The sequence below is a fragment of the Halichoerus grypus genome, chromosome 5 (assembly GCF_964656455.1).
Source record: "Halichoerus grypus chromosome 5, mHalGry1.hap1.1, whole genome shotgun sequence".
In the NCBI taxonomy this organism is placed as follows: Eukaryota; Metazoa; Chordata; class Mammalia; order Carnivora; family Phocidae; genus Halichoerus; species Halichoerus grypus.
This window is the reverse complement of record NC_135716.1, coordinates 19,018,755-19,039,437: the sequence shown is the minus strand read 5'-3', so window position 1 is coordinate 19,039,437 and position 20,683 is coordinate 19,018,755. Positions and strand designations below refer to the sequence as shown.

The 20,683-nt window shown below is 46.3% G+C and overlaps 1 protein-coding gene and 1 long non-coding RNA gene across 2 annotated transcripts in view; one reads left to right on the top strand and one right to left on the bottom strand.

Annotated features, from left to right (window-relative positions):
• The window catches only part of SNTB1 (syntrophin beta 1), a 223,107-nt gene extending 210,493 nt beyond the window's left edge, over window positions 1-12,614 (bottom strand). The window contains exon 1 of the mRNA XM_036068665.2: window positions 11,765-12,614. Within this exon, the coding sequence (XP_035924558.1) occupies window positions 11,765-12,317 (553 nt within the window). The 5' untranslated portion in view covers window positions 12,318-12,614. The remainder of the gene's footprint in view (window positions 1-11,764) is intronic.
• Window positions 10,772-18,308, top strand: LOC118520564 (uncharacterized). Its single transcript, XR_004909718.2, has 2 exons — window positions 10,772-11,625; window positions 13,002-18,308. It is a non-coding gene; the product is annotated as an uncharacterized LOC118520564 (long non-coding RNA).
• Window positions 18,309-20,683: the final 2,375 nt, after the last annotated feature.

Below are 20,683 nucleotides of genomic sequence, written 5' to 3'. Positions count from 1 at the left end.
CTAAGTTCTGCTACAGCATTTACATAACTTATAAATTATTATTATTATAGAATATAGTTGTAATTTATATAAATGTGATTTACTACTCCACACCTGTCTCCCTCTGGAATGTTCAATTTCAGAAGAGGAATTTCATCTCATCCCCCTGCAGATTCTTCCTTCAATCTACTGACAAGGTGCCACCTTACGAATATTACAAGAAAAATTATTTTAATAACTAGTTGTGTAACTACTATACACCATATGTCATCAATCTAAACTGTCCATTTTTTTTTCACGTTTTATCATTTCTGATTTGAGGAATGTGCCTCAACATCGCTGGAGGCCCAGATGGAAGCTGAGTTCTTGCAGACAGAATTTACAACCACTCCTATCATTCATCAGGGGCCCTCCCAACCTGAAACCACTTTACATCATCTGCCTACTTTTTTTTTTTTTTAACTTACGCTGACACTTTACATTCAGACCTCAGTATTTATTAGAACCAACTTGCAATTCAAAATCTTAGTAGATATATTTTTTCTTCCTTCTACCAAAACCAAATCTGAGATGTGTGAATTCCCTTGTTGTCCCTTTCTGTGTGATGGATTTCTTTTTCTTTTTTTTTTTTTTTTAAAGATTTTATTTATTTATTTGACAGAGAGAGACACAGCAAGAGAGGGAATACAAGCAGGGGGAATGGGAGAGGGAGAAGCAGGCTTCCCGCCGAGCAGGGAGCCCGATGCGGGGCTCGATCCCAGGACCTGGAATCATGACCTGAGCCGAAGGCAGACGCTTAACGACTGAGCCACCCAGGCGCCCCTGGATTTATTTTTCACTTATCCCTGTACTGAAGGGATAGCCCCTGACATCACAACTCTAAGCAGATACCCTATTAGACACCCCCCATCTTAAACATTAGCTTTTCTTTTTCAAGGGCACATAAACAATGATCTATCTTCCACTGGGTTGTCCCTCGGATTCCATGAAAGACAGTATTAAATAAAAGAATAAAAAACTAAAGTATAATGCTAGCTTAGTAACAGTTGTACAAATATTTCACATTTTTAACAAAAGAAACATCTGGGCTTCTTTTGGCTAATAAGACCTCCACGTTCCTCTAAGTCCTAGACAATTTTTCAAAGAATTATGAATTTTGCTGTGTAGATTAAATCTGTACTTGCCCACTTGCCCTTTACAAAACACTTTTCTGCATGTTCCTGCAGATCAGCATTTTGAGACAAAGTTCGCATTTGCCCACCAAAAACCACAGCAGCCTACATTGTGACTTGGGTGATGGAAAACATCAGATGCTGCTAAAAATCATCAATGAAATATACCCTTGTGGGATCCTAATTCACCTCTACAAGGCAAACCAACTCTCCCAGGCCATCAGTTGCATCCTTCGGTTCCCAAACATGGCAAATCCCAAACTGTCCTTTGTGTTCCCCAAAAAGCCTTTCTATCACATATGCTTAGCCCCATCATTTCACTTCTGTGCTTGAACCCTCTATCTGCAAACAGTACTTAGCTAAGCATGTGACATGACATATTTTATAGTTAGTAAATATTTAGTGCTTACTATATGTCCCAGGCAATGAGCTAACTAACCACTTTCCATCCGTAATTACTCTCCTCCTCACAATGAACCTACTTCATTAAGAAATTGAGGCTTGTAGGTAGGTCGCTTGCTCAAGCTCACACAGCTAGAAAGAGGCAGAACAGGACTGTAAGCCCAGATTGAGCAAATCCAAGGCCCACCCTCTAAACCACAGCATTATACTGCCGTGAGAAAGAAATTGCAAGGGAAAGAAACAAGGCGGGTTTGAAGAGCAAGCCCAGGAACAGGGTATGTATCAACTGCAGTAACACTCAGCAACCAGTCATCACATTTGAGATGGAGCTTCCCACATTTATCAACAAGCTATGAACGATGCTTCAAATCACAGAAAGGGGAAGTAGTTTTAAAAAGCACTGAGCCACAGGATGGGTCATCATCTTAATTCCCATAATAATCACTATTGAGCGTGAACTTTTCCATCTTGTCTATCCCACTTTGGGAGCGGGGCTCATCTGCATGGGTCTGTTAGGACATTTACTTCGTGGTGTGTGTTACATATTTTCTCTGAAGTCGCAATCTGCAGGCCGGAGCTAAAGGCAAGCTATTATTATAGATCAAAGCCAGTGAAGTGGGTAATGAGGTTCAGTATATAAAACACTTGGTATAAATGCAGGGAAAATTCTGGCTTTTCTTTAACATTAACTGCTTTGAAATGCATCAGTTGAAATAGAATTCTTAGTAGGCCACTAGCTGCCAGAGAATAATTTCCCTTCACCCACCAGACCAGCGGCGGCTTCGGCTAGATGCCTTTCACAAATGTGGAGCTCTGTGCAGTGAGTTATTTTTAATACACACTCCATGGGGTGAGTGCTACAGCGCACCCCGGAACGTGAAAAGCATTTCCCTCCACGGCAGAAATAGGAAACTGAAGGACAGGCCTGATCCGCTTCATTCTCATCAGCTTCACGTAAGGAATATGGTCTGAATTTTCAGGCTGATACATAAGCTTTAAAAAAGAAACAATTAAAATATCTAAGCAGACAGTTTTCATCTCCCCAGGTAGAAAGTGTTGTATTCAGACTTGTAGGTCTCTGAGCCACAGGGGGGCAAAGGAAGGGTGGTTATAAATATAACATTAAAAGGATAATCACATTTTCCAATAACTTTTAAAATCATGTCTGGCTCCTCTTTTGTCTTTCAAGACTCGTCTATGTTAAGTAAGTGCTTCCCGGCTCTAGAAAGTGACTTCTGTATTCTTCTTCACTACAGCCCCAGATAGAGTTTTCATCATTACCAGAGTCCAACAGCATTAGTGCTAGAGGATGGAAGTCATCAAGAAAGGTCACCAAGTCCCCAGACTGCTTTCCCTCTTCCCTTCCTGCCTTCCTTGCTGCCTTTCCTTGCCTTCTCCCTCCGTTACTCCCCCACTCACTCTCTCCTTCCCTTCTTCTTCCCTTCTGTCCTACTATTTTTCCTTCCTAAGACATTTTAAAATCAGCCTAATAGGTGCCGGGTACTATGCTACATAGGCTGGGGTGAAAATCATGCCATTTGTACGACTAATCTCAAGAACTTTACAATCAGCCTCAAATGCCCCCACCTCCTTAATAAGTGCAACTCCCTGCCTTATACCTCTTAGACCTCCTTTTGCCCACTGTGCCGTGTCCTGCCACAATGTCTCGTGCAGTATGCACTAGCTAGAGTTTGACGGGTGTCAGATAATCTGATGTCCAGCTCCCTCATGTACGAGGTAACCTCAGACCAGTCACCTCATCTCTGGTACTTCCATGTCCTCCTCTACAAAGCGGGGGGGTCATTACACCAGTCCAATCATGCACGGAGGGGTGGCCTGGTGACAAAATCATAATGTGAGTGAAGCCACGTTGACAAACCTAAGCCTCGCTGTGCAAGGTGCTCCGAAGCACAACTTGGGGTCGAGTGTCTGAACACCGGTGTTGCTGGCTGGGCACATGAAGCCGGTCACTCACGAGGGCCGGGCCCATCTCATGCTCTTGAAATGTGAAACTCAGGGCGCCTGGGTGGCTCAGTTGGTTAAGCGACTGCCTTCGGCTCAGGTCATGATCCTGGAGTCCTGGGATCGAGTCCCGCATCGGGCTCCCTGCTCAGCGGGGAGTCTGCTTCTCCCTCTGACCCTCCCCGCTCTTGTGCTCTCTCTCTTTCATTCTCTCTCTCAAATAAATAAATAAAATCTTTAAAAAAAAAAAAAAAAAAAAAAAAAAGAAATGTGAAACTCAGCGTGACATTTCCCTGCTTATCACACTTCACCCTGAGAAGGACAGCTAAGTCTATAACAAGGCCTAGAAGCCTTGGTTCCTGCTCAAGCCTCTGGTCTTTTTTTTCATTCTTGCCCCTTAGCAAGGCCTGAAGGCCACATTCCTCCCACATCACCACACTTAGCTACAGCTAATAGCCACGCTCTTCGTTGGGCTGCCTTGAGACCTTGGCCTTGCACAGCCCTGTCCAAGAATGGGCTGGATGCCCTTCCCTGAGGCTCCCACAGCATCCCATAACGCCCTTGATGTAGCACTTTCTACTCCATCCTGTGACTGCCGGCTTGGTGCTTATCTGCATCTGTCACTGTAACACTGTTTCTCAAGGCCGATGCCCTGGTGGTACATGACACATAGAGGACGCTCAGTAAGTTACCTGTTAGACAGTCAAATGAATGAATGAGGAACTCCTCTGCCACATGACGGGACAGGACTGTTTACTGTGGTTGGGGATATTCTTGAAGAGCTACCCGGGAACTCTGTACCATCACCATTTCAGCAAACCAGACATAATATGCAGGAAAATGCCCCTACTGCCACCCCCAAGATGCACACCTCCTAGTCTCCAGATCCTAACCATACGTTACCTTGCATGGCCAAGAGGAATGAGGGTTGCAAAGTGAATTAACGTTGCTTATCAGGGAAGTTATAATTTAAAAAATATTTTAAAAAGGGAAATTATCGGGGTACCTGGGTGGCTCAGTCGTTAAGCGTCTGCCTTCCGCTCAGGTCATGATCCCAGGGTCCTGGGATCGAGCCCCACATCGGGCTCCCTGCTCAGCGGGAAGCGTGCTTCTCCCTCTCCCACTCCCCCTGCTGTGTTCCCTCTCTCACTGTGTCTCTGTCAAATAAATAAAATATTAAAAAAAAAAAAGGGAAATTATCTTGGATTATCTAGATATGACTGAGGTAATCACAAGTCCTTAAAAATAGAAGGAGGCAGAATGAAGGTTGGAGTGTTTTGTTTTTTTTTTAAGATTTTATTTATATATTTGAGAGAGAGAGAAAGAACGAGCAGTGGGGAGGGGCAGAGAGAGAGAGAGAAGCAGACTCCCTGTTGGGCAGGAAGCCCCGATATGTGTGGGGCTCGATCCCAGGACCCGGAGATCATGTCCTGAGCTGAAGGCAGATGCTTAACCGACTGAGCCACCCAGGCACCCCAGCTGGAGTGTTTTGATGTGAGAAAGATTCAAGTTGCCACCACAGGCTTAAAAATGTAAGGGAGCCATGAGCCAAAGCATTTGAGTGGTCTCTAGAAGCTTCTGGAAAAAGCAAGGGGACAGATTCTCTTTTAGGGCCTCCAGAAAGGAATGCAGCACTGTGGACACCTTGATGTTAGTTCAGTGAGCTCTGCATCAGACTTCTGACTTCAAAAAACTGTAAGATAATAAATTTGTGTTTTAATTTACTAAGGTTTTGGGTAATTTATTAGAGCAGCAGTAGAAAACGAATATACTAGACAAGAAAGCAGAAGACCTGAATAGGACAAATCATGGGGCCTCTTAGACTTCACTCTCTTAATCAACAAACGGGGGATACGCGTCCCTAATCCGCTCCTCGCATAAGGCTGTTCACGAGGATCCAAAGCGATAAGGTCTGCGTTTGGATCTCAGCATCGGAACTTATTCACTGTGTTTCTTTGGCAAGTGACTTCAAGGATCTGTGCCTCAGTCTTCTCATCTGTAAATAGTTTTGGGTTATTGTGAGAATCCAGTGATTTAGTCCATGTAAAGTGCTTACAACAGCATCAGGCGTGATGCAAGTATTATATAAATGTTAGTTTTTATCACGTATGTAAAGAGTCTGCAAAAGGTTAGGCACCGCAGGGTCCCGCAGGGGACACCTTCCAAGACCCCCAGCGGCTGCCTGCTCGAAACCACAGACAGACCTGAATCCTATATATACTATGGTTTTTTTCCTATACACACATACCTATGATAAGGTTTAATTTATAAATTAGGCACTAATAATAAATTAGTTATCGGGGCACCTGGGTGGCTCAGTTGGTTAAGCGACTGCCTTCGGCTCAGGTCATGATCCTGGAGTCCCGGGATCGAGTCCCGCATCGGGCTCCCTGCTCGGCAGGGAGCCTGCTTCTCCCTCTGACCCTCCCCCCTCTCATGCTCTCTCTATCTTATTCTCTCTCTCAAATAAATAAATAAAATCTTTAAAAAATAAATAAATAAATAAGTTATCGCCAACAATAATAATAAAATAGAACAATTACAACAATATACTGTCATAAAAGTTCTGTGAATGTGGCCTTTCCCTCTCTCCAAACATCTTACTGTCCTGTACTCGCCCTTCCCATAATGATGGCAGATGCTAACACGCCTGTGTGATGAGATGAAGCGAGGGGGACGATGCAGGTGCTGTGACAGGGCGTTAGGCTACCGGGACCTTCTGATGGTTTGTCAGAGGAGGATCATCTGATTCCAGGCTGCGGGGAACCTTGGGAAACTGAAACCGTGGAAAGCAAAACCCCGGATAAGGGGGACTACTGTGTAAAGTGGTAAAGCAGAATCAGCATTCTTTTTATCAAAGATCTGTTTATTTATTTGAGAGAGAGAAAGAGAGCGCACGAGCGGGAGGGGCAGAGGGAGAGGGACAGAGAATCTGAAGCAGACTCTGCTGAGAGCAGAGACTGACACAGGGCTCAACATCATGGCCCTGAGATCACAACCTGAGCTGAAACCAAGAGTTGGACGCTTAACCGACTGCGCCCCACCAGGCGCCCCCAGAATCAGCGTTCTTATAGAATACTGGTTCATCAAGAGGGTGGAGGGTCAATACAGTCCTTCTCAGTAGCAGTTCGGATATTTATGGAGGCATTTAGAGGTCAAGGGGAGTGGCAGGGGCATACTGCTAGCATTTAGTGATAGGAGCCAGAGATGCTAGACATCTTGCAACATCTGAGGTAGCCCTTCACAGTGCAAGATTTTTCCAGATCCCAAAAGACACCACACACCCCCACCCATCTTCAGTTGTAGCTATTCATTGCTGGTGATTTTATGTACATGTACTAGCATCTACCTCCTTCATTATGATCTCTGGGGTAGTTGTACTATGTGCTTATCAATTGAAACTTTTTAAAAATAATTTATTCATTTTTTCATTTTATTAATATTCGTAATAATATAATAATAGGACATTATGTTGATTCTTAAATTTAAACTAGTTAGGTTATATTATTTATGAAATTTGTTTCATAAAAATAAAAGGGGGGTTAGAAAGATTTGTTATTAGAAGTGTGTTGGGGGGCACCTGGGTGCCTCAGTCGGTTAAGCGTCTGCCTTTGGGTCAGGTCATGATCCCAGGGTCCTGGGATGGAGCCCCACGTCTGAGCGGGGAGCCTGCTTCTCCCTCTCCCTCTGCCTGCCACTCCCCCTGCTTGTGTTCTCTCTCTCTCTCTCTCCTCTTTCTCACTGTCAAATAAATAAATAAAATCTTTAAAAAAAAAAGTGTGTTGGGTCTGAATTTATAGGATGTGAAGTGAAATAAGGTTTAGAGATGGCTTAACCTAGCTCCTTAGCTTCCCAATGAAGAAAATCAAGGCCCAACAAGATAAAGCATCTTGTGAAAAGAGTAACTGCTAGTTAAAATATAAGCGCCCAAGTTTCAAGACTCTAAATTCCAGAGTTCTTGGATATTCTTTAAGAATCTGTACATCCTAGGGGTGCCTGGGTGGCTCAGTTCGTTAAGCGTTTGAAACCTGCTCAGGTCATGATCCGAATCCTGGGATAAAGCCCCACGTTCGGGCTCCCTGTTCAGCGATGAGCCTGCTTCTCCCTCTCCCCCCGCAACTCGTGCTCTCTCTCTCAAAAAATAAAAAAAAATCTTTTAAAAAAAGATTCTGTACATCCTAAATAAAGTAAGATTCTCTAAAATACAAATTCTTGTCCACTTCTGAGATTTCATACCAACAAATCCATTGCCTCTGCCTCATACCCCATCTCCCTATCCTGCCATCCCTACTTCTACCACTAAAGGAAGTGACTGTGCAAGTGACATTTTAGATGATCTCAGCAGCCAAGCATTCCTGGGAGCAGTGCTGGGGGAGGAGCTTTGATGGACAGGGTTCACGTCAACAACAGTCTCTGACCTTCTCCTTTGAATTTCCACTTCTTCTGGTCCAGCTCCCTAGGATACCTTTTGGACCCAGATAAGATTCTGTTCATCACCCACCCCCACCTTCCATACCCCAAAATGAGTCTTCCAGAACATTCTGCACTCTCCAACCTGGACAAAGTTATGGAGAAACTAACTTTATTGTAGTTTCAGTTATAAAAAGGTTGACAGATTCCAAATTACTATTTTGCTATCCATCTAAGGGCAAAAAAACCTCATCCTTCCCCTGACCCAGAACTACCAGGGATATTTATGCAGCTGTGCCCAGCTCCACTCCACAGGGGGCCACTCACTCTGTACTCTGTGTATGCGGTGTCCCCTGCAGTTCTATGGTTCAATATCTCCATGGCTGAATGCAGGGTCCCTGCTCCTACTCCCCCAAACAGAAAATGAGTTCGTAACGTGAAGATGTCTGATCTTAACTTGGATGACTATCCGGTTAAACACTGACTTCACTGGCACAGTGTATTCACGCTTTATTTTCAGCTTGAATTACAGTGTAATCTCCTTGCTGGCCAGGTGTTCAATGACAGAGACCTTGCCTCATTGTGAAGTTGGGTCACTGTGGCGGGAGCTCCCTTTGATACAGCCAGACACCGGGTGGATGAAGGTTTTTAGACTCAATCCTCTTTCCTGTCCCTCCCTTTTGAGTAGCCTACACAATTGCTTTTCCTGCTCAAGGCTGTCCCCAGCACTTCAGCATTTTTGAGAAGTGGGGAAGAACATCTTGAGCCCAAGAACTGAAGAAGCTTCAACTGGCTTAAGTACACAGATGAAGGAGAAGCTCGGAGTATCAATTTCACCCAGAAGTTACAAGGCTGAGCTTTGAAGTCAGACAGACCTGGAAGCCTCTTCCCGGTTACTTTAAGCAAATAACCAACACTACTAGCCTCACAGAGTTACTAAAAGTGTAAGGAACGAATGCAAGTAAAGCCTGGCACATACAAGTGTCAAGAAAGGTTAGCTGTCGTCACGATTCCCTTCCCACAGAGGAATGGTCTCCTAACATTACAGTTATGTAATAATAATAATAATAATAATAATAATAATAATAAGTAGACTAAAAATAAGAACTATAAACTTGAGTACAGTATGAGGAATGGACCACCCCTCGGGAGGGGCAATTTCAGCTTCATTTCATGCAATTATAACGAATCATAGCAGCCACTTGATACATTTTTTTTTCTTTTACTCTCAGATTCTCTTCCATACAGCAGCCCTGTAGAGTAAGAATGTCCAGCCGATTTCCTTATTCCCATTTTTCAGAAGACACTGAGGCTCAAAGAGGTTAAGATTAATTAAGTCTGTGACTGACTCGATAACTAGAACGCGGGCTTTGAAACTTGCCTTTCAGCTTTTCACTTCAGGGTGTTCCACTAGTAGTGGCATTGATTCTCCACTAGGGGGCGCATGTCATGCAATGGGGTGTGTATTGGCTGTAGTTGAGGGACTCGGCTGGCTCAAAAAACAAACCACCCCCAAAACAAAAAAAGCAATCTAAGTAAAAAACTGTGTATTTTCCATATAAACATATCTTTAAAACATCTCCCTAAGCCTCTCGTCCCAGCTGATTACATCTACAAAGCCATTCCTGAGTAGAAATTCAGCAATCAAGATTGCATTTCACAATATGGGCAAGTAGGTATGAGATTTTAAAAGGCCCTTCCGGTGGTTCTGATATGCCCCTTCAGTTGGGAATCCATGTAACAGTCCAAGCTACAAAAGAGGGGATGTGTGATATTTGCTTTGATGGTATATGATCTCTCCTACTGCACTCAGAACCAACACTTCAACTCAGTATGAGAGACATTGTTTTGAGGGGGGCCTCTACTTGCTTCTCTTGATTGCAGTGGATCTCTTGAAAACTCAGGCTGGGAATAAAACTGCTGCCCCAAGGCCAGGTGGTTCATGTCTAGGAGGCCCACAGGCCTTCCCCCAGAGGTCCTGCCTGCAACACAGGATGATGTGTTGCAAGAATGTCATGTTAGAGGTTTTTTACAAAACTCACTCTTCAGTTGCTGCATCCATAAAAGCCACATAACTGTCCTCTTTCTTTTTCTTTAAGTTTATTTTCAACTGCAGGGAGTCACCTTTCCTTCCTCTTTTTGGGTGAGAGATATCTCTTTGCTAAGTCATTATTCATTACATTGAAACCAAGGAGAAGAAAAGACATAATGAAGGGCAGGGCCTTGAAATAGAAATGACCTGCCTTTTGTCCCCCCTGATAGTTTACAGTAAACACTGCAGGCTGAGCAGGTGCCCAGTCGTTTATAGTCCAAACTACACTTGCCCCAGATCCCATCTGCCCCTTGTCACCAAACCAACACACACTTGAGTCAAGAAAACTTTTTTCTGTTTACTTATGTTAATCATCAAGCCAAAGCAAATAGCCTTCCACTTTCTGGATCCAGGGTAGCAATTAAATATGAAGACATCACAAATCCTCTAGATAAATAAAGGTGTGTGGTGTGGGGAGCCCTCCGTATTCTAGGCAGGAGGTGGACGATCATGTACCAGAGCAGTTGCATCAGCTGTCACATGTAACAAAGCTGGTTTCCCAACTCTGAACTTTCTCAGTTTCACACACCAGCACCACATCTGGTGAGCAGGAAATTGACTTAAGTCCTTAATTTAGGATTTAAATCAACCACCAGTTTACAAGATCTGGGTTGAAACACTCTGTTTCTGTGGCTATGGGTTCATTGATTTATTCACTCAGGATGCATATCACTGAGCACCTAAACTCAAGGGAAATGACCCATAACTAAATAAATAAAAGACCCCTCTACAGTGAGGGGGAAGCTGAGTAAATAGACAAAAATAATTACATGATATTTGTGCTGAGGTATGTACAAAGGTATGGGGCAGGGAGGCAGTTACCAAGTAAGAAATACAGACACAGTGGGAAAGGAGAGTGATTATCCACTTAATACCCTACTGCCTTTCTGTACATAATCGGAAAAGGGTACAATAACGCAGCTACCTATTCTATTCACTTGAAAAATTAGGGGATTGGGCACACAGGATCTCAAGAAAGTCCTTTCTAAGAAGCCTCACACTCAGGGGAAACTTAACAAATGCAAAACTGTTTCCACCCCACTCGGGAAAAATCCCGGGAAAAGGCAGGCAGAAAAACTGCCTCAGCAACCCTCCACCCAGAGCAGCCTGGAATCCAGACTGACCGGCCAAACACCTGGCACCAGAAGGGAACTTGTGCATAAAGCTGCAACATACTTCCCAGCTCTTGGCACAACTCCCCAGCATAATCCCGGCTTCCAATCTGAGAGGAGGGAAGCCCAGAAGGATGACTGGGTTTTAGCGTTCAAACACTGCCACTCCTCTCTGTCTTCTTTAAGACTGAACCCTTGTAAATGGATTGCCCAGGCTTCTTGGAGAACATGGTGCGAAAGCAGAAAACTACGAGAGTTGCGTTTATTCAGTGAGCTCTCACCTTAGCGTGGACGGCTGCCCTTCATTTCCAGTCCCACTTCCCGGCCCCTACGCTACCCTCGGATTATCCGCGGGTAAAAATGAGACACCGTGCCCTAAGCATCCGACCCTGCGCCTGCCACGTAGCTCAAGAAACCCTGCTCGCCGAGCCTCTGCACACACCCCTGCTGGGTCCAAGCCTGCAGCGACTCTAGGGTAGCGACAACTTGCCCCCAGGTGGGTTAAAGTTGTCCAGACTCCCCGCCACCACCCCCCACGCCGGGCCCCTGGGCTGTGCCCGCACGTGGGGGAGTGTGCGGGTGTGGTGGGAGGGTGAGGAGGTGTGTGCGCGGCCCGCGCGGCGTTAACCCCTTACCTTCCAGCAGCACCTCCTTGCCGGCGCGCTTCAGCGCCTGCACCGCCTCGTCGTGGGTGGCGTCCCGCAGGTCGGCCCCGTTCACCGACAGGATGGCGTCGCCCACGTACAGGGCTTGGGTCTGATCCGCCGCCAGCCCCTTGAAGATCTTGCTGATGAGGATGGGCATCTTGTTCTCCTTGCCCCCCTTGATGCTGATGCCCAGCCCGCCCAGTTCCTGCTTCAGCACCTTCACGCCGCGCTTCTGGTTGGAGATGGACTCGGGCACCTGCTCCGGCAGGTCGGTGAAGGCGGTGCGGACCCCGGCGGGCGAGTCCGGGGGCTGCGCGCCGCCGGCGCCCCTGCAGAACGAGCCATTGGTGGCGGTCCCGATGCCGTTGTACGCCGCGGCGCCCTCCTCGCAGCTCAGAACCAGGGCGTCCTCGCTCAAGTTCACCAGAACTTTGTGCCAGCGATCCCGCACCAAAACTTCCAGCAGCCCGCTCCGCGGCGCCCGGCCGCCTCCCCCGCCGCTCGGCCCCGCCGCCGCCGCTGCCGCCGCCGCTACCGCCATCTTTCCGGCATTCTTAAAATGCCATGTGATTGCCAAAGGGGGGAAAAGTGGGGAAGGGCTGCGGGGGAGGCCGCGGGCCCGGGGAGCGAGGAGCGCGCGCCCCGCAGGGAGGAGGCCGGGCGCCGGACGCCGCTCGGGGAGTTCGCACACGCGCTCGGCGCGAGTTGGCAGCCGCAGCCCAGCCCGTTCCCCCTCGCCTGATCCTGGGCGGGGTGGAGCGACCTAAAAGAAGGAGAGACAGACACAGGGGAGGGGAAACAAGCCAGCTGCCAGTTGCAAAAGCCCAAACCGAGGGGAGCCGCGGAGCAGCTCGGCGCCGGGAGGGTCGGGAGGAGGAGGCACGCCCGCGGGGAGGGGCGGGACCCGCCGCCCGGCGGCCGCTCACCTGTTCCAGCCGCCGCAGCCCCGGCGCTCTCGCTCTCTGGCCGCGCGCCGGCTCAGACCCCCGCCGCCTCGCTCCCGGGAGCCCACGGCGCCGCAGGGCCAGCTTCCTCGCGCCAGCTCTCCTCCCAGCCCGGCCCTCTCCTCTCGACCCTCCCCTCCCCGCGGGTGCCCACACCGCTCCTTTGCTGGGACCGCTCGTCCTGCCTACGTCCCCAAACCCGACGCTCCTGACCGCTTCCCTTTCACACTCCCCCCCCGGATTGTCCCTCAGTCCTAACCCCCAACTGTATCTGTGTCCAGGTCTCCTCACGCTGGCTTCCTCAAACCGAAGCTTGGCTTCTCCTGCTGAGTTCTTACCTGTCTCTCCTTCGCGCGAGGATTCTCAGGTAGACTCAGACGGAGGCCCCGGGTTCCCTGAGAGTCAAGAGGGAAGGCTGTCCCGGGACCCCAGCAAGAAACGGCAGCATAACCGGAGTGCCCGAAACTTCCTCTCTTTAAATGCAGGACACTTTTCTGCCGGATCTCTGGAGAGCTGTCTGTGCTGGTGGGGGTTTTCAGCAGGTCACTGTCTGCCCCAGACCCCAGGAACTGATGTCTTTCCAGCTTTCACACCGAATATACTCTATGCTTCTGACCTTTTTTCCCCCAGTGCCATACCAAATGTTTCCTGGGACTTTCTTTCTTCCCAAGATCCAGTATAGGAAGTCCACCATTTGAGAAGTCAGTGTCAATGGATTGAATGTATCTGAAAAGTTCCTTTACTAGTTACTTATTTGGAGCTCAGGCTGCATTTTTCCAAGGGAACAATATGATAATTATTGGTTACCTTACTAGGCCAATCCGGAAATGCCAACATAACCCATGTCACAGCTGAACCTCCCAGAGTCCTCCTGGTCCTTGAACCTCTCAGGTTCACCCCCCGACCCTAATCAGGTGTCATGGGCCTCCCTAAGAGTTTTAAGTCTCTCATGTAACCCCCCGCCCCTTTACACCTCTCTCCCCTCTGTCCAAAATCAAAGCAAAACAAAACTCACAAATCTGCTCATTCCTTAAGGTAAACCCAACCCAGCAAGGTGTCCAGAGGAAAGAAATCTTATCAAACACATTCCCACTGATGTGTATCACCATTGCCATTACCGAACATTCTCTAACCCTTCCAGAATGACCCACACTTTTAATTGACAATGCTTTAAAACTCAGATGAACCCCTAAAGGGTAGCTGGAGTTCCAGGCAGGGTCCCCGGATGACATGAAAACATTTGGACTTCTTTTGAGAAGTCACCGGAGGCAGGTGAGTGGAGACCCTTGGATTAAAGCTTCTGTTTGCAGCTCCCTCCTTTCCTACATTTTTAATCCACCAGTTTTCTGGAAGGTCTGTGTTCTTTCCTGTAAAGTACCCACGGCTGCAGGGACAGCAACCACAGGGTCAGATAGGGAGCCCATAGGGCTGTACCCCTGTGGATTGGGAAATCCAGTTGGAAATGCCCTCTGTTTTAGAGGCTGAGGATTCACTCCTCTCACTCTTTAGGGAAATCAGAGCCTGAGTGTCTATGCAATAACCCAAAACACTAAGGAGGAGCTAGGCACCAGAACCCCAGCGTGATGATTTGGAAATCAAAACTGATATCCTCCATTTCCATCATGTCTGCGTCCTACCTCAGTGGTCAAGCAACGTGGGAGGTCCAGACACAACTCCAAGTAACTTATTGATTTGCCATAAGATATCGCGCAGGCTCTGGAATGGTAATTTCTCAGAATTTCTGTGATCAACACATTTTTTTCCTGTGTAAGCAAACCTACGTGGAAAGAAGTAGGTAGCTTGTTGAAAGTGGCGTCAGAAGGAGGGGAGACAAATACTGAATATCATTAGGCCTGAGGCGTGCTTGTTAGCTGGAGGTGGCTTTGTTGTGGAAGTATATGAACAGCCTCTATTCTGCGTGCTTTACACATATTAATTTAATCCTCCCAGGGATTCTTGGGGATCCTTACCGCTATCATCATTCCCATTTCATAGGTGAATAAGTAGAGATACAGGTTTAATAACTGGCCTGGGTTCTGTAGCTAGTCGATGGCAATCAGGATCTGAAGCCAGATATGAAGAGTCTGGACTCTGAACCACTATCCTACACTCTCCTAAAGACTTGGAGCCTATTAGCTACAGGGTGCATCCTGCTGTGAGGCCACCCTTTCCACTGGAAGGGAGCACCTCGCCGCCCTGAGTGTAGAGGGGTAGGGCCCGCCCCTTTCTCTGGCCTCTCCTTCTATCCAGGGTTAGAGAACACTCTGCCCTCCCCTCATTGACAGGTTTTTTTTGGGGGGGGGGTAGACATGTTAATATACTGAAAGTGGTGACTGGTATAGTCTTACAGGCCTAAAAGTCTTATCTCATTCCTCAGATAGCTCTGCATCTCTGGCCTCCGATTGGCAACGCGGATTCTCAAGGGTAAACCTTCTTTACCTCATTTCTTAGTTCTTCGCAGGACTTGAGACTAGTGCCCTGCAGCTCCTTAGTACTTGCAGTTAGACAGATCATCCCCTCCTATATCTCCTTTTTTTTTTTAAAAGAATGATCACTGGAAAATACTGAAAAGACTTCCAGCTTCCTCATTTTATTGTTTTAAAGATTTTATTTATTTATTTGAGAGATTGCGAGAACAAGTGGGGGAGGGGCAGAGGGAGAAGCAGACTCCCTGTGGAGCAGGGAGCCCTACGCAGGGCTCAACTCGGGGCTCGATCCCAGGGTCCTAGGATCGTGACCTGAGCCGAAGGCCGACACTTAACCGACTGAGCCACCCAGGCGCCCCTTCCTCATCTTAGAGTGTGCCATTTAAAGCTCAGAGTGGAGCAACGATGGACCCAAGGCCACAGAGTTGTGGCAAAGCTGCAACTGGGTTCTCGTGACTACCAGTCCAACTCCGTATTCCCGAAATCATACCTGAAGCTCCCCAACCCCCTTTTTCTTAAACCAGGTTTCTCTTGCTTAGCTCTGTCTCCTGTTCAGTTTCCGCCTTCTGGCCTAAGCTTTTGATTTTCATTTCCCACCCAGCCAGAACTGGGATCCTCCTCTGTGGGTCCCTTCCTGCGGGACTTGCCTTTTCCTCCAGAGGTTTGTGTGAACGTAGCCTTGCAGGAGCAGGTCACAGAATCCTCAGCTCCACGACACCAAGGGTACATGCACAAGGAGCAGCGTGTGTTCATTCAGTCATCCCACAGAGTTTGGTTGCTACTACATCCTAGGCAGTGTTCTAGGCATTATGATCTGGAGCAGAGAAACTGGCAAAGGCGAGCCCTATGGAGCTTACGTTGTAGTGGGTGGTAGAGTGGACATAGAGAAAGACTACAAACACGTAAGATACTTTCTTGCAGAAGTAAATACTAGAGGGAAACTAGAGCAATGTGATAGAGTCAGGAGTAACCAGGGCAAGCGACTACAGGGAGACCAGGAGTGGCGCTGTTAAGGAAAGCCTTTGGGAGGGGGTGACTTGGGAGTGAGCCGTGGAGGGTAAGAAGAGGGGAGTCTTGCAAAGATCTAGGGAAAAAGGTCCTAGGAAGAAGGACGTGCCGGTACAATGCACCTGAGACAGAACCCAGCTTGTCTGGTTCATGGAACCAGAAGGAGGTCAGCGTGGCTGGGGCAGCCTGTGGGAGGAAGAGAGAGGTAGGGGCAAGATCAGAGAGGGAGGCTGGACCAGATCACAAGGTAGGGCCTTGGAGCATTGCAACACAGACCTTCCTCCTTGTCCTCTTTGAGCTTCAACAGCCAAACATTTTGGATTGTCAGTGTCAGTCTTGAGTCAAATGTTACTTACTATTAGCTCCTGAGTAAACTTCTATTGGGTTGAACACATGATCCAAAATTTGGGTTTGGAAAATATCATCACTGTATTTTTGGCACTGTTTCCTAAAGAGTAGGTAGAGCATCTTTAGGGAGATTTGTCCAATCTGCAGGATGGACAGCAGATACAAGGTGAATAGTGAAGAAGAGGAGACAAAGAGTTTCTTGATATCTGGGGGAGGGGGGATTAGAGAGCAGAACAAGAGTGAGAGAGAAAGAGAAAGAATGAAAAAGAGAGAGAGAGAGGGTGAGTTTGCAGGAGGGGTACTTGAAATGCAAAACTCCTGAGGTGAGGCCTAGTGATGTCAATACTATTGACAAAAGGCTTGTGGAGTACGAGGAAGCAGCAGGAGGCCCACCCTAGGATGCAAAGATCATTCAGACAAGAGGACAGACATGAACACAGAGTACACGGGGAGAAGGAGCCAGCTGCAGTGCTGAGTGTGAAATCAGTGGAAACAGCTAAATCAAAATGCTGGCTTAGAGATTCTCACTTCAGAGGTGAAGCACCGAGACTGGGGGATGGCACTGAATAGAAAGAAGGTTAAGCAGGTTCTTAATTCTCTGGTATGCCCCCGTTGGCTAACAGGTCCTTCATCAATTTGAAGAGGGTTGGCAACACCCTCTATTGCATGTGCCTGGCTTTTCTGGGAGGGTCCTTGGTAAACCAGATAGACCACCACCCAGGCTATCAGCCTGGCCGGGCGGTCAGGTGAGAGTTCTGTGATTGCTCACACTGTGGTCAGAATGCTGCACGGGGGACGTTTTTAGGAGCAGGGCTAGCCCAGGGCAGAACTGAACGTACTTAGATGTTTATCTTCCAGCTTCTCCTCCTGAGTTCCACCCCCTTTACTTCCCTTCCATAACAACCTGCAGGGGAAACAAACCTTATACCAGTCTTTCAATATCTATGATGTAAATTTAAGGCACTTTTCCTAAGGGATTATATAGTTGATCCTTTTTAAAACTGTGAGTGGTAGGTTAGATCTTATATTAAAGACACATTGAACAAAATTGCTCTTTGAAATCCCAGTAGGTAAGAGAACCCTCCACATCCTAGGAACTTTAGCAAGTTGGCTTAGGTAGGCATAAATCATGTCCTGGTCCGAGGGTCAAGAGGAATAAGAAATCAAAGTTTCTTCCATACACATCTTTCAAATAACAGGAAATGAAATAGACATGAAAGTTCAAATAACCCTTCCAGGATCTTGCTAAGCTGCTCCTTAGACTCCTAAAGAAGTTGATTATTAAATTACGTTCAGAACCTCTGGAGTCAGAAAAGTGAGGGAAACTCAATTTTTCCATGATGTCTCCACTCCCTTTATGGAGTCATCCCCCTGTATCCCCCTTGACCCCATGAGAAACTTTCTCTCATACTCTACCTCACAACCTGATAGCCCATTTTTGTTCAAAACCCAATTTATTCCCTCCTACTATAGTTGTGTTCCCCTAGATAATATCCCTGTTAACTCATTGCTCTGAACTCTTAGTCCATCAGCATGGCTATGCACAGATCCTCTTTTATCCTAGACTGATTTCTCACCCATTCCTTCTATTCTAACTGAAACTGTAATTGAAACTTGGGCTAGTTCCCAAATACCATATCTCCCACCTACTGCCTTCTCTGTCAAGAGCCTCACCTTCATTGACAGCCCTGGAAGGCTCTCAGACATTACACCAATATTTGTGATGCCTAGTAATACCTCCAGATCATGGAATGTTTATGGTTTTCTGTTTTTCATCATTTAATAAACTCTAGCGCTTTCTTTAAATTATGTTGTCTTTCCCCCCAAAACCCTAGCAATCTAGACATTTTCAGATAATTTAAGCTCCTGGTTCATTTTTCCTTTTTAAATTCATTCCTCCACTATCATCAGTCAGACATGAGTATTTTTAAGGAAACTTCAATGTATTCTGCCCCAAATAGGGTTTGTGATTTGGAACTAGTTCCTTCACTTCTAGACCTTAGTTGAGCTTGGAATTTTTATTCTAATTTGATAGAAAGGTAGGAAATAACAAGGATGAATGATCCAATTAGTAACTAAATATCGGATGACTTTTAGGGTTTGGAATCTAAAGCTTAGATGTTAAGCTAAGGGAATACTCCCTAGTGCTCATGAAGGACAAACTGAGCTCCAGGAAAGGTAAAGGTTTTGAGTTGAGTCTTAGGGAAGCACAGACTTTGGAGAATGAGGTAAGAGAGAACAAACATTCCTGACAGGGGGAACAACTTGGTCAAAGGCAGGAAGAAAAGCATGAACAGATTATCTTCACTGAGCAGTGGGTTGATCAGCTTAGATGGGTTTGAGAAAGAAGTAAGACAGAGATCTGGTGAAAAGATAGTATTATTAGTCAGAATGCTTGGCTCCAAATGATAGAATCTCAGCCGACTCCAAACACCAAATGGGAAATGCATGAGCTCACATAGCCAATTTGCTAACGGCAAGAGAAAGGCTAGCCTTGAGTACAGCTGGAACTGATACTAGTGCACCTCATTCTTTCGGATTGCACAAGGCCAAACCATGGCCACTGGCAGTGCCAAGCTTTAGAGTACCCAACTCAGCTTCCAAGAAGGAAAGGTCTCTTCCCCTCACCTCAATTAGAAAGTATCCAAAGGGAGAAAGATGGTTCAGCTTGGATCACATATCTACTCTGGTGGCTGAAAATAGATACCATGATTGACAGCTCCCAATGTAGCTCCATGGCTGGAATGGGGATGATAAGCAATTCACCAAAATAAAGGGATATATTTACTAGAATAAGGCAGGAAAAAGGACTGGCCCAGACCAAATTATAATTCTCCACTACAGATAAGTTGGAGCCTATTTACCCCATGTGTGGAATTTATCTTAAAGGTCCTGGGAAGCCACTGATTCTTCCTAATCAAGGGAGAGGCACAATAAAAACAGATCCTAGGGAAGATTAATCTGTTGACAGAATGAGGAATGGGTTAGTTGGAAAGACTGAAGTGTCTTAGCAAGATTCCTTGCACACATAAGGAACACAAGTCTCTGGGGCTACTGAAGACAAGAAAACAACTTGGAAAGATTATTCAGTAACCTAAGCAGGGATAACAAGCTGGATTTGTGTGGAAATGAAAGAGTTTAAAGAAATATTGAACAGATTGTGATAATTTACCATATACGGAACTAGAAAGAGGAAGAGAAGCCAATGAAATAGTTTTTATTAAATCTTTATACTTTGTTAGGCCCTGTACATACAAAGCATGTCATTGATTCCAAACAGCAACCATTTGACATATGTCATGTTATCCCCATATTACAGATGAGAATGTTGAGCTCAACAAGATCACATGGAATAAAAAAAAACAAGATCACACTGCTTATAAGTTGGAATTTAAGCCTCGTTCTAATTGTTCTGTTTGATTCCAAACTCAAGCTTTTTAATTGTTACAATATACTAAATGAGCTTAGGTGGCCAGGAAGGAGGTGGCAGAACTGGTCAAGAGGTGGTATGGGTTCCTTTTAGATTTGTTGAGTTCGAGGGAAAGGTAGAGCAAGCAACAAGTAGTGTCCTAGAGGCACTGAAGTCGAGGGCCTGGATAAGGGTACTCTGGTGTCATTTGCTTCAACTAGAGCCTAACATGATCAAGGGAGAAACTTTAAAGAGAAAACAGCAGTGGCTCTTTGGTAATGAAAGCAAGAAAATGGAAAGTCAAAGGATGATGCTTGAAAAATGTTGAAAGCAGAATTATTAGAGTCCGGCCATTGGATGTGGGAAGCCAAGGAAAAGATTGATTATGGGCAGAGAAATTCATAACTATATGCTCACTTTTAAGTTGCTTCTCTGCATGATTATACTAGAACTATAAAATAAATAGCCCCAATTAGTTAGAAAACTCGGAAGCCCAGAGGCAGAAGACACATTCAAAAGCAAAGGGTTACTGCCCTACTTCTGGAATGGAAATTAAAGCCCTCTGAGGTATCACAAGACACTGGATTTACATAGAGGGTCCACTGGACTAAACTCCAAGGATGCCTTGATGCCTGAAAGCTCTCGTCTGCCTGGTGAAGGGACAAAGAAAAGTAGGAGCAAGCAAAAGGCAGAGCCTGGAGACAATCCCAGGCAGCTGCCTCCTTTTCCTGTTTCCATTGGGTGTCAATATTTTGTACCCAATATTTCCATT